The sequence below is a fragment of the Microplitis mediator genome, chromosome 3, assembly GCF_029852145.1.
Source record: "Microplitis mediator isolate UGA2020A chromosome 3, iyMicMedi2.1, whole genome shotgun sequence".
In the NCBI taxonomy this organism is placed as follows: Eukaryota; Metazoa; Arthropoda; class Insecta; order Hymenoptera; family Braconidae; genus Microplitis; species Microplitis mediator.
The window spans coordinates 4,201,812-4,218,176 of NC_079971.1; the positions used below are offsets into that span (position 1 = coordinate 4,201,812).

A 16,365-nucleotide genomic window follows, 5' to 3' on the forward strand; every position below is an offset into this window, starting at 1 on the left:
GATAAATTCTTGTTCAAATAATTAATCAATGTGATAGTAAATTATATATGATAGTAAATTATTTATATATATATAATATGGAAACTAAATGGAAATGGAGACTTACCGTAGGGGGTCTCTTTTTTCTGAAGTTTGGTTCCCGCGACTTCAGATGATTTACCAGGCGACCCAGTTGTTGTTGTCAGTGGTTCTAATGTCGGTATGTCCATTTGTATTGAACAATCGGGACCGCTCCAACCGATGTTACAGTAACATTTGTTTACGTTGGTACACACCTGTAACACGTGCATACTAATTTAGTACCTGTTTACTTTCAACCTTAGACAGCCACATGGGATCCGAAGACCCGGGGAATTTTAAACTTCAAATATCTCAGTAACTATTGGGTTTTTGAAAAAAGTGTAAGATACATGTTTTGTAGGAAATTTCAAGCGCTACAAATAAGATTTCTTATAATTTTTCTAAAAACTCAATATTTACAGAGATATTTGCGAAAAACCAATCACACTTTTTTTTTCGATATTTTTGAAATTTTTTATGAAAAATTTTCCACTTTATTTATCAAAATATACATATTTTTTTTAAGGTTTAATTTTTTTATTGACTGTGTCAAATTACATTTATCTCTTAATAATTCGTCACAAAATTAAGTTCAAATTTTATGGTACTGAATTTAGCCGACGTCTAATAATTTTTGGATTTTTTTCAAGCAAGAAATTGAAAATAAAAAAATTTTTCAAAAAATTGCACTTATAGTTTTTTAAATTTTCTACATGTGCATACTTTTAGTTTTTTTTTTCTTCAAATTTAATTGTTCAAATAAAATCCAAAAGTTTTTAATAGTCAGCTAACTTCAGGATCATCAAAGTTTTCCTTTTTTTTTGTTACAAAAATTTTTCCCATAACTAAAAAACAAAATTTATGACAAAAATGGATACAAACTTCCATACAAATGTCTAAGCAATATCTCTAAAAATATTTGATAGTTTTATTTCTCCAGCCAATCAAAAGACCAGGATCTTATATAGATCTCTTGCGGGCGTTATGATTAATGCCGGAAGTGTGACCATAGAGGGTTAATCTCAAGCTTGTTTCTATTGCTTGAGACGCATGACATGTGTCAGATTTTTTTGGATGCCTATTTGAAGACAATTGATTCGAATAAATAAATAAATAAATAACTTACGCCATTGCCCGAACATTCCATATTGTTATGATTACTTGGACACTTGCCCAAATCGATGTATGAAAATGAGCTTGTGCAAGATTGATTGACGCAAATCTGACAACAGATAAATAACAAATTGCTTGTACTTTGTAGTTAATCGTCATCGAGAGACAGAGAGTTATTAGTTAATGTATTGCACGTGTAAATAAAACACGGCAACAGTGTTTTAAGAAATACATATATGGTATATACACATATATATTTAGTAAAATGTTCGAATGTATGGAATAGAGTGGAGCTGAGTAGAGTAGAGTAATTGATCAAGACAAACAAAGTAGTTTTACCGAGTGTTCACCGCACGATGTACCATCACGTACGAGACCCATTCCCGGTACGTCGATCCCCTCAACTTTGCTGGTGGCTCTTAACAAAATAACAACAACAACAACTCTTTAAGTTAAGCGTTTACAAGATTTATTTATATTTATCTTACAGAATGTTAACTGCCTACATGTAGCTAGAAAATATACAGCCATAAATTGCTGATTTATACTCACTTGCATTCGTATTCTTTGCCTTTGGTAGATATAATGGTACGCGTCCATGAGCCATGCATACCATCGATCACCGGTTGTTTGCTTCCTCTTTGACACTGAAGGGAACCACAGCGTACGTTTCTGCAATATTTACAAATTAAACAAATTAACGTCACTCATCATAATCGCCCGCGATATTTTTAAATTTAAAGTTGCTTGGAACGTTTGTTTAGCAAATAGGTTCAGTGAATATTTAGTCACGGATCACAGATCGCAACTCATGGATCACGGGTCATGGACAAATGTTGTTTACGCGAAAATTAAAGCTGGAAAAGTTTTACTAGTTTGCTGAAGAATAAAACAAGTCTTTAAAAGAAGTTGTTAAACTTACTCAGCTTCACACTTGATGAAATGTCCATCTGCATCAGTGCCGCAGTGCCCGTTAATAGAGCCCTTTGAGTTAAACTGTTCGAAGCACTGCATATCTGCAGCGCTGCCGTCATCGCCCCAAACGGCTTCACATTGAACGTCCAAGTCGGGACAGAACCCCGCAAAACAGAAGCTGCGATTATTTGCGCAGGATTTACCATTCTTTTTATAAACATCCTGAGGACAGTGACCTGTTTCCCCGGTGCATACTTCGGGCAGGTCGCACTCGTTTGTCGATTCCCGGCAAACGTACCCGTGATGACGCAGCTGTTGATGATAATTTGATCAATGTCTGATAGGATAAAGGATCAACGTTCGTGTCTACTGATAGGGACATTCAAATTCAAAATTTACCTTGCAATCATTAGTACAACAAGGACCACGTGCGCATTGAGCTCCGGAAGTCAGTTTGCATGTGATTGGATCACAGCATGGATCATACTTAGGACACTCGTCAATGGTTCCGCAATCACATTGCTCACCATCGTCTATTACCCTGTTTCCGCATGATCTGCTTTCCAACTGAAATATTTAGCAGGTTTTGTCAGCCAGGATAAACATCTGTGTGTATGTGTGTGTGTGTGGGAGTCGCATAAATTTATGTCGGCTTAAGGCTTGAATGCATAAGGAAATAGGCAGAATTGCTGGTGAATTAAAGGATCCTGAGGTGAAATAAAAAATGAAAAAGGTTATTCTCACCTCGTTCGGTTTGTTGAAAAGACAGATACCACGTCCGGCTTTCAAAGCCTCCTCGTAATCGGATTTACTACACTCGGAGAATTTGTAGGGCTGGACGTTTTCAGCCCCGACGATCGACTGGGCCATAATACACCCGTGCCAGTCACGACAAAAGCAATTCTCTCCTGCAAAGTACAACAGCTTGTTTACAAATTGTACATACATACATAGACAACGGAGATTTTAGTTTACAAACAACGGATAACATGTGGACACACATTTAACACATGCAAGATAAACTATAAATTGTTTTTATAGTTTATTCATAAAGAATATTAATGTATATGGATGTATATTAATGGTAATACTGACTTCCGTCGTCGTGACCCATGCCGATATTGTGGCCTATCATGTGTGCCATTGTTCCGGCCAGAAGATGTGGCTCATATGTATTCAAATCGACGCTTATACCAGAAGATTTTGTGCTGCAAACAGTTTCCGGTACAGCAATACCCGATTCGCCACCCAGAAAACTCTCGCCTCTGTGAAAATAAGTACTTTCTGGTTTATTTCTTGGCTTCTTTTTTATTTTTTTCCAATAACTAAGATAACTTTTCCTCGTATTGTACAATCGAAGAAAACTCAAGGGGCCCGAAACAAAAATACCAAGAAGGTGTTTATCGAAATTCCTCACTTATATACCAAACCTTCTTTTTATTTTCTTTCACTCGAGTTGTATGCTTTTGGACGGCGTTTACACACCCACTCACACACAACCAGCTCAAGAATGCCGTTTACTTTTGTCAAAAGTAAATATTGCTCGACATTTCTTCGGCAGTCAATGGACCAGATCGAACGAAAAAAAACTAAATGGCGGCAATAACAATAAACTTCTTTTTTTTATCTTTTTTATTAAACTTACGTAAGCAACTGCGTTGTATCTGGCGTCACGTGGTACATACTTCTTACAAGATAGTCATTGAAGTTCTGTAGCGCGCGGCCGATTTCCATGTTCGAGTCTATCGCCGCTCGATTCCCGCCCAGCCAGGTCTCGATATAAACAACCGATACTCTTGTATTGAGAGTACGGAAGTACTAAATAAAAAATAAACCAACCATTTACCCTCTGACAAATGACTATTGTTTATCTGTGTATAAATAACCTTTTTTTATCGGTAGTACACTCACCAAATCAGCGATATTGGCAACTTGGATGGCGTCATGAACTACTTCCGATCGAGTGCTTCCGTTTCTCTTGTCGAACTGAAAAAACATTTATTTGTACAGCATTTACTATTTTTATTAAATATCCCGACTGATTCTACAAAGATTTTTCTACTTTACTGCCCGTAAGGACAAAATATGTACCATGGCTTTGTCAATAATCATCGCAGTTTCGATGTACTTGGTGGCCTCGCGTACATCTCGCTTGTATCGATCTGTGACAGTCTTGGATAGGCCGAGGACATGCTTTTGGCGTCGATTCTTACCACCGCGTCGTTCAAGACTCCCGGCATTCCCACAGCCTTTGTTAGCCTTTGTTCGAGCCTCAAATATAACGTGAGGATGTCTCTGCTAAAAGAGAGGTATGCATATAGTTGATTTTCTTCGATAACCTCTTTCAGTCACTTCAACCACGTGCTTTTGAAACTTTACCCTGTTTTCATGTTCATCTTCATGCTCTTGTATACATTTACTACCTCACCAACACCACCCTCTTATCAAAGAGATCGAATCTCTTGTATATTAAAGAAAAAAAAAATCAAGAAAAATTACACCTCGAGTTGAAAAATGAATTCAACAAAATTTATAATCTTATATCGTAAATATCAAAGTTATGACTTTTGAAATCAATTATTTTATCAATGGGGTGATGGTGATTTTTAATTATTTTCACTCCCCCGAGTCAAAAAAAAATTCTAGTTTAGTCCTCAAAAGCCTCAATTCCTTTGATGTTTTATTTGCCGCCCAGAAAGTAACTCTACTTTAGTACTAAAAATCTTCAATGAGAACTATGAGGTCTAAATGCGAATAATTTACCGATTTTAAATTGTAACTAAGTCCCCGAAATCCTCAACGAATGAAAAGTTATACTTCGGACTTTTAAAAATTTTAGATAGAAAAGGGAGGGGAGAGAATACGAGGAATGAGACTTTTTTTTTTTTTTTTACTTATTAAATTTTCATGCCAAGGCATAGAACAAATGGCAAAGTGAAATCATACAGATGATCTTACAGCAGTAGAACAAATTTGAAAATGATCAAACAACAACAATACTATTAATTAAAATTTGAATCAATCATATAGACAAAGCTAAAATCAATAATAAGAAGTGAAAAATTCAACGATATACCGGTACAAATTTCGTCAATTAAAATCTAGATTTAGTAGATAATCATACAACTTGTTTTTAAAGATCTCAATAGTGCCTGATTTAATCAGATCTAAAGGTAACTCTAGCTAAAGACGGATAATTGACACAACAAATGATTGCTCGTATAGCACAGTAGAAAAGTATGGCATTTTAAAATTTACATTATTCTTTTTAATAGCTACACAGAAAAAAAGGATTTCTTGGCGTAAAAAACTTTTACTCACGTCAAGAAAATTTTTACTTGTCCTAAGAAATTTTTCGCATTATGAATTGGAAACGAAAATTTTCTTGGTGCGAGAAAAAATTTCCTTGAGTCAAGAAAAAAATTTTTGGGGCAAGAAAAAATTTTTAGTCCTAAGAAAATTTTCGTTTTCATTCGATAATGCAAAATTTTTCTTGCCCTAAGAAATTCTTCTTTTCTGTGTAGTCTTTCAGAATGTCTTGTATCATTATCATCGATGAATAGCTCACGTAGATAAATAGGTTTTCCAGATTCTAATAATTTGTAGAAATAACAAGCCATGTAATACACTCTTCTTGATTTTATTGATAGCCACCCAAAAGTACGACAATATGGAGTGATGTGCTCATCTTTTTTAAGATTGTAAATGAATCTATCTATCTCTGAGACTTTTGAGGTTCAAATGGGGATAAAATTATTCCTGTGTGTTTTGATTATTTTGAGGCTCTAATCCAGATTATGTTATTCCAGTTTAGTCCTCAAAATGGTAAAATGGGTCGTAACTACTACTTCGAGAATTAAACCAGGATAACTTTCTATACTGTTGTCAATCTTGAAATTCTAAATTGATCCTCGGAAACCTCATTGAGAACTTTGAGACTTAAATCCGAATTTGTTTTTTGACTCGGGCCCATACTCCGATCGGAGTCAATTTACTCCTCGCGTACACCGATTTAACACCGGTTGGATAACCGCTAGTGGCACCGCTACACCGGTGCGGGTTCATGTTAACACCTCATTTTTTTTCATAGTATATTTAGCGTGTAGATTTTTTTTTAAAATAGGTAAAGTTTCAATCGATGGCTGATAAGTTTAGATTTTGATAATAATAATTTTAGTAAAATCCTTTTTGAACAATTTGACTAACCGACAAATCGCCGCCGTAGAATGGCTGAATAACGAAGGTCTCATTACCCAGGTGAATGACACCGCTGACACCATTGCACGTATGAAAAGCAGCACTGGCACCTGGATAATCTTTGACTGTACCGTGGTAGTAACAATGCTCGATTTCCTAGAATTAAATTAACCAAAGGGTTTTCGAATTCAATTTAAACGTACTAACTTTATCAGATTACTTAATAATCTATAATATATAACACGCGACGGAACTGTGATTACGATTCCGACTAAAACAACAATTTTGTATAACAACTGTAACTATTGGTGCGAGTTCTAGTAATGGAATTAGCAAAATCGAGCTATTACCTGCTTTGTCATTTGTTCGGCGCCGTTGCTCAGGAAATCCTTTTGCATCAAATTCGGTGCTAAAAGTTGCCTGGAAAATTTTTTTGTTTATTATTTATAGTTGCATCAGTCATTCCATTACTGCAGGCTAATCAATTATTTTAAAAATTTATTTAGATCCCTATTGTTACATCGATTGGAAATTTATTATTCAGATATCGAGTTCATTACCTATTGACAACTGTGTGAAGAAATTTTTTTTAATTTGCTACTGATGAATCATTTATCAACAGCGTATAACTCACGTCGTTCGCGGGAAAATTAATTTCTGGATACTTTAAATTAATTTCACAATAAATTTTCAAGTAAATTATAAAAAAATTCGTAAAAATAAAATAATTAAGAAAAAATTTTTTATATTTTTATGTGTCAGTAAAAACTAAAAAATTTTCTAAACATTTTGAGCTCAGTCACCAGTTAAAATTTTGAAATTTAAAATACGCGGGAAAATTTATAATTTCAAATTTTCAAAAATTAAAATTATTGCCCAGGAATTTTTTGTGTAAAATAAATTTTTTAATGACTCAAAATTTTTCGTAATTAAATTTAAAAAAATCCCGCCCTTTTTTACCAAAAGTTGCACTGAAATATCAAGCAGTGAAATAATAATGATTTGAATAATAAATTAAAATAACAAAACTAAATATTATTATGTATAACATAAATTAACCATCAAAATACATAGATCATGAGCGTTTAAATCGTTGAAATAACAGCCGCGAGATGTTACTGAAAGGTTATTAGAATAAATTATCATTAAAAGATAGTGTTATTATCAAAAATTAAAGCAACGTACACTTTAGCAGTGTAACAGAATAATTAAAATAAATTTATCTTTTTTCATACTCGAGGTTTAAATAAATTCAAAGTTTCGTGAGATCGCGGCATTACTGCGGATAATAACGACTCCAAGTTAGGAAGTTAAATTTTTAGTTAATTTTTTTTTTAAATTCTTCTGTAACCTTCCTTTCAACGGCGTATTCTTCATTCCTAATTAGGGTGTTCTGCCGTTAATTAGGCCGAGTTTCAACGGATTTCGATTAAGCTCATCGTGGAAAATTAAACGTGTTCCGGCAGCGTGAATACATTCCGGCTTTTAGTTACCCCGAGGGTAAAAACGTGTGATCGATGTGCGGTAGTGAGCTACGACCGTCTCTTCTATATATATATATATACATGTATACAATAGAAGTATATATTTAAAGCATGAGTAAGATAGAAAATAGTATTGTGTGGAGACCAATGACGAGATAATTTATTTCTTTGGCCCTCTTATCCTTTTTCAACAATGATTTATTGATTAAACGAGTCTACTACTTCATGCGTCTTACTATGACCCATCAGCAAATAATTAAATAGCTCTACTTAATCCAAACTCCATTATTTATCCGTTTTCTTATCAGGAAAATTAATTAACGCCGAAACACGATATTTTAATAAAAGCTTTTCCAATATTTATTATAAAAAAAAATAAATACTCACGTATTTAATTCTAAATCTAGACGAAATTTATGATTGAAGGCCTTTATCAAGAGCGAAGTTCGATGAAAATGTTTTCCCGCCTGTAAAAAAAAAATAATAATAATAACAATGGAAAAATATTGAAAAAAAAAGTAATAACACTGAAGCATTTAGTCTGATTTCCGATGCAATATGAATATATATGTTTATTTTAATATACTTACTCTTGATCTCCCGCGAGCGGATTGATACCCGTCTCCATATCCGCCTCTCTGAGGATACTGTCATAAAAAAAAGTTTTATAAAAACACTCGACGATTAAAAAAAAATATTTATAATTTAAAATAAGTATATAAGAGACGGTATTTTTCACGGAGTAAAGAATTATCAGGGATAAAAAGATTGAAGGATTTTACATTGACAACATTAAATGTATGGGTATATAATAGGATGATTCAAAAAACAAACAAATTTTTTTTTTTTTCCAAACAGGTTCAAAAGTTTCGTTTAGATAAAAAAGACGCCTGTGAAAGTTAGAGCTCTTAATATTAATATTAACATTGTCCGCATTGCACTTTTCTATTTCCCATAAGAATAACATGGAAAAAAATTTTTTTTACGTCTTCTGATTTTTATAAGTAGCTAACGATGCGTCATAGGAATAATTGGCAGGCATATTTTTGTAGGGAATTGAATGCTCTACAAAAAAAGATTCTTATCATTTTTTGAGGAATCTATTTGTTCAAAAGTTATTTGAGGTTAAAGTCGAATTCATATTAAATTTTGAGATTTTCTTATTTTTCCGGCGAAACTATCAGACCTATTACAAAATATTATTGGACCTTTTTTGTAGACAATTTTATTCCCTAGAAGTTTTTCTTATAAAGTTTTTTCGAATTCCGCATTGTTTCCTAGTTATTTTTATTTTAATGTCAAGCTCTTAAAATCGATCAGAAGACTATTTTTTTTATGAGCATGACATTCACGGGCGTCTTTTTTTATCTAAACGAAATTTTTGAACCTGTTTGGAGGAAAAAAAAAAATTTGGTTGTTTTTTGAATCACCCTAGTATATAAATATATATTACCTTTGGCGATCCGGCTTCTCGGGTGGATATCCCCATTTTCTCGTGATGCCTCAACTGTACCGGATAGATTATCTGATAGTTATGGGCACCAATATCGCGTACTAGCTCTTGATTCTGTCGATATTCACGTAGCAGTCGTTCGACCTCGCCTGTAACCACAATAACCGCAAATTAAATACTACTATTTTAATACTTTATTATTAATAATTATTAACAACTTGATGTTAAAGTTTATTTTTACACTTATTTACTATGGATATTTATTGGACAGCGCTCTGATATTAATTACAAATAATTACTCTAGATTAACTAATAGGGTTAGTTTATTAATTGGATTTCTGAACTTTAATCGGGTAATCCTTAAATGTTAGAATCAATAATCTTATATTTTAGGTAAAAGTTTATTAGAGAATTCGTTGAAATTAATTTAAACTTAATCCTCTATTATTAGTGATTAATTATTAATCATTAATAAGCAGTCTGAGTACTAAGTAGTGGACAGAATTTGCTAAATAAATTCGGTAATCCTTTGATATTAATATCAATTAATAAAAACTTTGAGATGGTGAATAATAGAATAGGAAGTTATGAATTTAGTTTTAATCCTTTAATAGTGAGGATTAATAATTTTGGCTACATTGCAAAATGAACACACTGGTGTAGCGGAACTACTTATAGCGGTGTTATCCAACTGGTGTTAAAAAGGTGTACATAAGGAGTAAATTAACTTTGATCAAAGTATGGGGGTGTTTTAAGTTTGGTCGACAGCATAATAAAAATCCGTACATTTTTTGTCTCCATTTTTCTCCGTGTATAAAATTAGCAATGTCACTTTTATTAAACTGACCAAATTGCTGAAATTTTTGATCGCTTATCAAAATAAATATTTACACAGTTGAAAAATTTCTGTTAAATTTACCACAAATCACATGTCCTAAACGGTCCACTCAATTTTTTGTGTTAATTCAACACATTATACTTGTGTCAAACAATAATATAGGCTTGAAACTTGTTGAAATCAGATAACACATTCAACTTTAGTTAAATTTACACTTGATGGTGGCAATTAATTGACACAAAATATTTAACCATTTAATTTTTATACACAAGAACACAAAATTTTCAACTGTGTAGGAACAATATTATTATAACTCTGATGCTTTTTATCTAAAAATAACTGATTTAAAAATGATAAATTAATCATTGATAATTAAATTTCAATTTTTCGTTGATTTCCCGAGTCGAAATATTAGACGTAAATTGAACGTTCTTAACGTTTTAAACGTAAATTGAACGTTTTAAACGTAAATTGGACGTTTTTAACGTTTTGAACGTAAATTGAACGTCTTGAACATTAAAAACTTAATTTGACAGCTTTCAACTTATTCAAAACGTAGATAAGAGTATCATAAATCGAAAACGTAACTAAAACCTATACTTCTATCTTTAACACTATTATATCTTTTTATACACTGGTCACAAAAATTAAAGGACAGAAAAAAAATTGTGATTACAAATATTGAAATAAATTAATTAATGTTATGATTAAACTAAAATCATAACTCATGAAATTACCAATTTTTTACGAACCAAAACACAAAAAAATCGTTCAACTTACTTTCAAAACGTTTAAAACGTTCAATTCACATTGAAAACGTTAAAAATGTTCAATTTACGTTTAAAAAGTTAAGAACGTTCAATTTACGTCTAATATTTCGACTCGGGTTAGTTTACAATGTGACTTGAATCATAGAAATTTGTTTCTCATATTTTATACAATAACATTGAAATTTAATTGTGGAGAAACATTTTATGCATTTTTCCAAAAATAAGTAAATCTGACGTATCATTAATTTTTGAAACAATAACAAATTTTTTTTTGTATTTCAAATACAATCCGACTTCTGATACTTGAAAAATAAAACTGCTTTGTTTGACATCGGAACACCCTGACCGGTGTGAATTTACACCATTTCCGAGATTAAATTTAACACCAATCACCTTTACACCGAGATAATGTGGACTTATACCGTTTTTTTTACAATCTTGTTATAAATTTATTTTTAATCCTTTAACATTAATGAGGATTAATAAAATTAAAGCTCTAAGTTTATGATTATAATGTTTTATGTTTTATGTAATCATGAAATACTTATCTTTTACTTATTAATAACAATTGTGAAAAAGTTTTCGTGAAAGTTTATTATGAGGGTCTTTAAATATAAATTGGGTACAAATCCCTTATTATAGGAGCTTATAAAAACTTCGGCTACAACTTTTACTCAGAGCCTTTAAATATAAATTTTGTGTAAATCCATTTTTTTAAAACTAACTTTTTTATATTCAATTTTTAAAAATTAGAGGAGTAAAAATTAATTTTTTAAATCATAATTAATAACAAGTTTATTAATATATTAATCGAGACTGAAAGTATTAATTAAGTGAAAACCGTCTGTTAATAAAGAGTTTGCGCAAAAAGTTTATTCAAAAGTTCTTTAAACAAAAATTGGGAACAAAACCCTTATTATAATAGCTAAGAAAAAACTTGGGGTATAACTTTATCCTCAGAATCTTTAAATATAAATTGGGTGTAAATCCCTCCTCTAAAAACTTCTAGTTTGTTTACGAGCTCTTAATATTAAATTGGTTAAACTTCTTCATCGCTAATAATAATAATAACAGCAATAATTCATAAAAATTCGGTACAAATTTAACAACAGAATATATGAATATAAATTAAGTACAAATCCCGTGGTATTAATTATTATTAATTACAACTGTTTATGAAAGTTCATTGTTAGAAGCTCGAAATATCAATAAATTGAATACAAACCTCTTACTACTAATAACAACTTTAGAGAAGTTAATTGTTTGAGTATTCAGATATAAATTAAGTGAGAATTTACTATTAATAAAAGTTTTTAACTTCAGGTATGAGTTTAGTGTTTAAATATTTGATACTAGTTTCCTTAAAATTTATGGTTATTAACAACAAATACCAATTTTGAGTCAGTTTATTTTTAGAATTTACAAGTGTTAATTAGGTGAAAATTTTTCATTAGTATCAACTTTGGGTGGATGGTAATTATGAATAATTTTTTTAATCAATTTTGTAAAAATCTTGACAATATCAATAGATGTAAAAAAAACCTTTGGACAAAAATCTATTAATAGAATTTTGAAAAATAAATCGAGTGATTTTTCATATTAATGAAAGTTTGAAAGTTTTATTATGAAACTAACGATTTTTGGGTAAAGTTCATTTTTATTATTTTAATTGTAAATTAAGTACACTGTAAAAAATCGGGAGTGAATTCGAAGTGATTACGGATTTTATTTAAATCAAAATTCACTCCGTCACTCGGAGTTTCGGAGCCCGGATCAAAATATCTAGCCTCATCGAACCCAAGTAAGCCTCAATCCAGCCTCACTGAGTAAAGAAAGCAATTTGAGACTCAAATGATGTTCAATGAGCCTCAAATGATTCTCAAAGATCCTCAAGAAGCCTCGATGAGCCTCAAATGAACCTACTACTCGACTATGTAATTTAAATTCGATTAGTATAACTTGAGGCTCTTTGATCACCATTTGAGGCTCATTGATGCTTTTTGAACATCATTTGAGACTCAAAATACTTTTTTTACTCAGTGAGGCTGGATTGAGGCTTACTTGGGTTCGATAAGGCTAGAATGAGTCTAGATATTTTGACCCGGGAGTTTTTAAAACAAATCACTCTGCATACGGAGTAAATAAGGAGTTTGTCTTTTCAGCGGAGTGACTTCGATTTGAAGTTTTAGTATTAAAATAAACTCCCCCAAAGTAAATTTCATTCCAAGGGGATTAAATAAACAAATAGTCATCCGCTCCGCATTCACTCCGAAAATTTTTTACAGTACGAATTTCTGATTAATAGCCTGTACACCGTTTTTACACCTGTGGGATGACACCAGTGAGTTCATTTTAACACCTCTTTACCGAAATCATAAATTTTTTATGAAAAGTATAAATAAAATGAGAAATTTTAATTCAAATTTTGGCTACACTGAGAAAAAACAATACTATTTTCCAAATAAGAATTTCTTGGTTCAAGAAATCCGTTCAAAATATTTATTTTATTATTGTTAATTATCAATTTCTTGAGAAAAGAGCATCAAATTTTTTTTTGTTGTTATATGGAATTGATATTATATTATGAGTAAACAAAAGAATAGCTTTACTTAAGTTAAATAAAAATTATTTCCTTCAATTCTACGAATTCTTAAGGCAAAATTATATATTCTTGAAAATTATCAAGAATATATGTTCTTGTATCAAGTAAATGTTTTTGATAGAAGTATGTTTTTTTCTCAGTGTACACCCAAAATACAAACAAGGTGTTGATCTCTTGTTGATAATTTACGGCAACTGTCAAAAAATGTTTGAGGATTTGCTTAAGATGATTCAAAAATCCAAGTAAATTGGTTGAAATTTGAATGAATAAATTAAAATCATAACATCGTAAGCACTCGATGTAAAACAACCCACCGGTTGTTAAATGGCTCAATAAGTAAACGCCCCTGTAGAGCTGAGTAGTATGATTGTAAAAGACTTACATCAGCTGAAGCGTTCATTAGGGCTTTTGGTAGAGCTCCAGTGACATAGCCCTCTCTACTTTGCTATACTTAACTTTACTACACTCAGTTCAGCTCAACTCAACTCAACTCAGCTTCGCTCGGTCTACTAGTCGAGCTTTTACATTGGAAAATATAAGAGAAACTACGGCGATAAGAGGGACTTGATTTAGCCTGAGGGAGCCAAAGGAATTTCACGCTCCACGCCTCGTTATCAAGCCGTTGAATCGTAAGGGAAGATCATCATCGATGGGGTAACGACAACCACCTCGAACCTCGAATCCGAACCCAAACCCGAACCTCCAACCTCGACATTGACATCAATGACAACTACCCAACTTTAAATCGACTACCAACTGAGCCTCTATTATTTCTACGGCTCTTAGTTTAAATACGTTTTCAAACTCCACGATAAACCGCAAACTTGGGCTACTTAGCTCCCGTCTTTGCTGTTCGATATAATAGTTCGCAACATTAACCCGCTTTATTGCAATGATAACATCAAGTCGAGTTAAATAAAATATAAATGAAAAGTAAGAGCCCTGGCTGACATCCACGGGAACACAAGATCCCGAGCCGCGATATCTAATAGCGGCTGTTTCCTTAAACCGGCATTAAAATATAATACAAGTTGTCGAAGACGTCGCGTCAGTAATACTTAAATAGATTAAGGCTGAGTTGTCCAAATATAAAACCGAAAAGCCCAAGAGGGAGGAAAGTTGGGTCAAGAGGACATTAATCATTCCCTCTACTGACTGTTTTTAGGATCCTACAAAAATAATAAAATCCAAGTGGTCAATGTTGATATATATAGCGTTCGTCTAGTCCCTGATTGTGTAAACATTTGCTCCCTTCGGGACCTTTTTAGTTTAACGTCCGTCCCTAATAATATATATCGCCTTTTATATGGGAATTCGAGGGGATACGAGTTGGGGTGATCGATCTTAGATAAAACGATAATCGCGGGTGTGTTTCTTTCGGGAAGGGAGAAAAATATATATAATAACAAGCTCGAGAACTCATGAAACCCACGTGCTACGGATGACAACTGTTAGATGATAAAATACTGGACCGGATGTTGTTATGAGGCGCGTCAAGTTCTCGAAAGCTACTGAGTGTAGAGCACCGTAAATTTATCGTTCATAAGAATTTTTCCAAGACATCTATATCTATGCACATATATATATATGTGTGATATATATCTCGAGAGTACTGCGGAAAAATTTATTGACCAAAAATTATATTTCTGCGACAAGTTTTATCTTACGTAAGATAAAAAGTGTTTTGTAGTTTTTTTATTCATTTGTACAATTGATTTGTGTCTTCCTCTATTCGGGCTGTTTAAGAGAATTCACGGGGTGAGAAAACGCTTACAGTACTTGTGATCTCAAGAGAAAGAGAAAGAGAAAGAGAAAGAGAGTAAAGTTAAAATTTTTGAGAACAATAAAGACGATAAGGACGAAATGCCTTGGCGTCGGTTGAGGCCGGGGTGTAAGAAAGGAGTCGCACACAATCTTGCAAGTGGGAAACGACCCACATCTTCAAATAGCTCGTTCGCATATGTTTATTGTACATAATGTGTCGCAGAGATGGGAAGAAGACGACAACGACAACGACTACGACATCGAATACGAATACGAGTCTGACTAACGGGAAAGGCGCAACGGGGGTTGGAAAAGTCTTGCGGGGTGAATTGAGGGGATGCCGGGAATGTAGCCAGAAGGCAATGGGGTCGGGATATGCGCATGTAAAGCAGACGAAGACTAGTTACGAGTAGTGAACCTTATACTTTCTTTTCCTCCACATTTATATTTTTATTTCTATCCTAGCTCTAGATATTTTTTTTTACTTATTTTTATATTTATATATTTTTCCTTGTACATCTTAACGTCTTCTTTTACTCACCGGCGGGAGTTTCTTCATTCCAAAAGGAATCGTCCAAGGTATAGTCGGCCTCTGCAACAAAAAAAATAAATAACTCAATTATTTCATTTTATCGAGTAATACGGCATTTAAAATTCATGAATGCTTTTTATTACCAGGGTTAATTTATTGCAATAAAGATTGTGGGGATCGCAATAATGATAATAACTTAAGCCGTAAGTATAAAGTTTGCGATTATGACAGATAATTAATTTTTTTTATTGCTAAACTTTTAGCTGTGTATATACAGTACAGTGGGAACGGTAGTCTTGCTCGTTTTGGCTTAGTGACTTAGCCGGGTAGTGGGTCAAGAGGTTAATTAAATATTTGGAGATACACAAACATTTTTATCCGGAGCCGGGGGTTGTGGCGAAGAGATAAAAGAGAGGACAGACAGCAGCGGGACAAAAAAATAAACCAGAGACAGAGGCTAGAAAAAAAAAAACTAAAAGGGAAAAAGGTGGAACAAGGGTTGGTGGGTTTGAAAGTCCCTCCTGAATAATCATCCCTTGGTTTCTCTCGTCTTCGCTTCACAAATGTGAGGGCGCGTGACGTGAATTTTTATCCTCTCGCTCACACTACTCTGGAACTAGAGTAAAATAACCAAAGC

General features: G+C 32.7%; 1 protein-coding gene across 13 annotated transcripts in view; it reads right to left on the reverse strand.

Moving 5' to 3' along the window:
• LOC130664441 (disintegrin and metalloproteinase domain-containing protein 9) overlaps window positions 1-16,365 on the reverse strand; it is a 54,586-nt gene that overhangs the window by 17,604 nt on the left and 20,617 nt on the right. For 10 of the 13 annotated variants that reach the window (XM_057464318.1, XM_057464320.1, XM_057464314.1 and 7 more), the window contains 17 exons: window positions 15,738-15,788; window positions 9,223-9,371; window positions 8,360-8,416; window positions 8,157-8,236; window positions 6,636-6,705; window positions 6,295-6,441; window positions 4,180-4,386; window positions 4,000-4,074; window positions 3,734-3,906; window positions 3,184-3,353; window positions 2,833-2,996; window positions 2,488-2,655; window positions 2,096-2,400; window positions 1,726-1,845; window positions 1,513-1,591; window positions 1,187-1,282; window positions 107-275 (listed from right to left, as the gene is read on the reverse strand). In XM_057464318.1, coding sequence (XP_057320301.1) covers window positions 107-275; window positions 1,187-1,282; window positions 1,513-1,591; window positions 1,726-1,845; window positions 2,096-2,400; window positions 2,488-2,655; window positions 2,833-2,996; window positions 3,184-3,353; window positions 3,734-3,906; window positions 4,000-4,074; window positions 4,180-4,386; window positions 6,295-6,441; window positions 6,636-6,705; window positions 8,157-8,236; window positions 8,360-8,416; window positions 9,223-9,371; window positions 15,738-15,788 — 2,280 coding nt within the window. The remainder of the gene's footprint in view (window positions 1-106; window positions 276-1,186; window positions 1,283-1,512; window positions 1,592-1,725; window positions 1,846-2,095; window positions 2,401-2,487; window positions 2,656-2,832; window positions 2,997-3,183; window positions 3,354-3,733; window positions 3,907-3,999; window positions 4,075-4,179; window positions 4,387-6,294; window positions 6,442-6,635; window positions 6,706-8,156; window positions 8,237-8,359; window positions 8,417-9,222; window positions 9,372-15,737; window positions 15,789-16,365) is intronic. The other 3 variants (XM_057464319.1, XM_057464316.1, XM_057464312.1) reach the window with 1 other exon arrangement.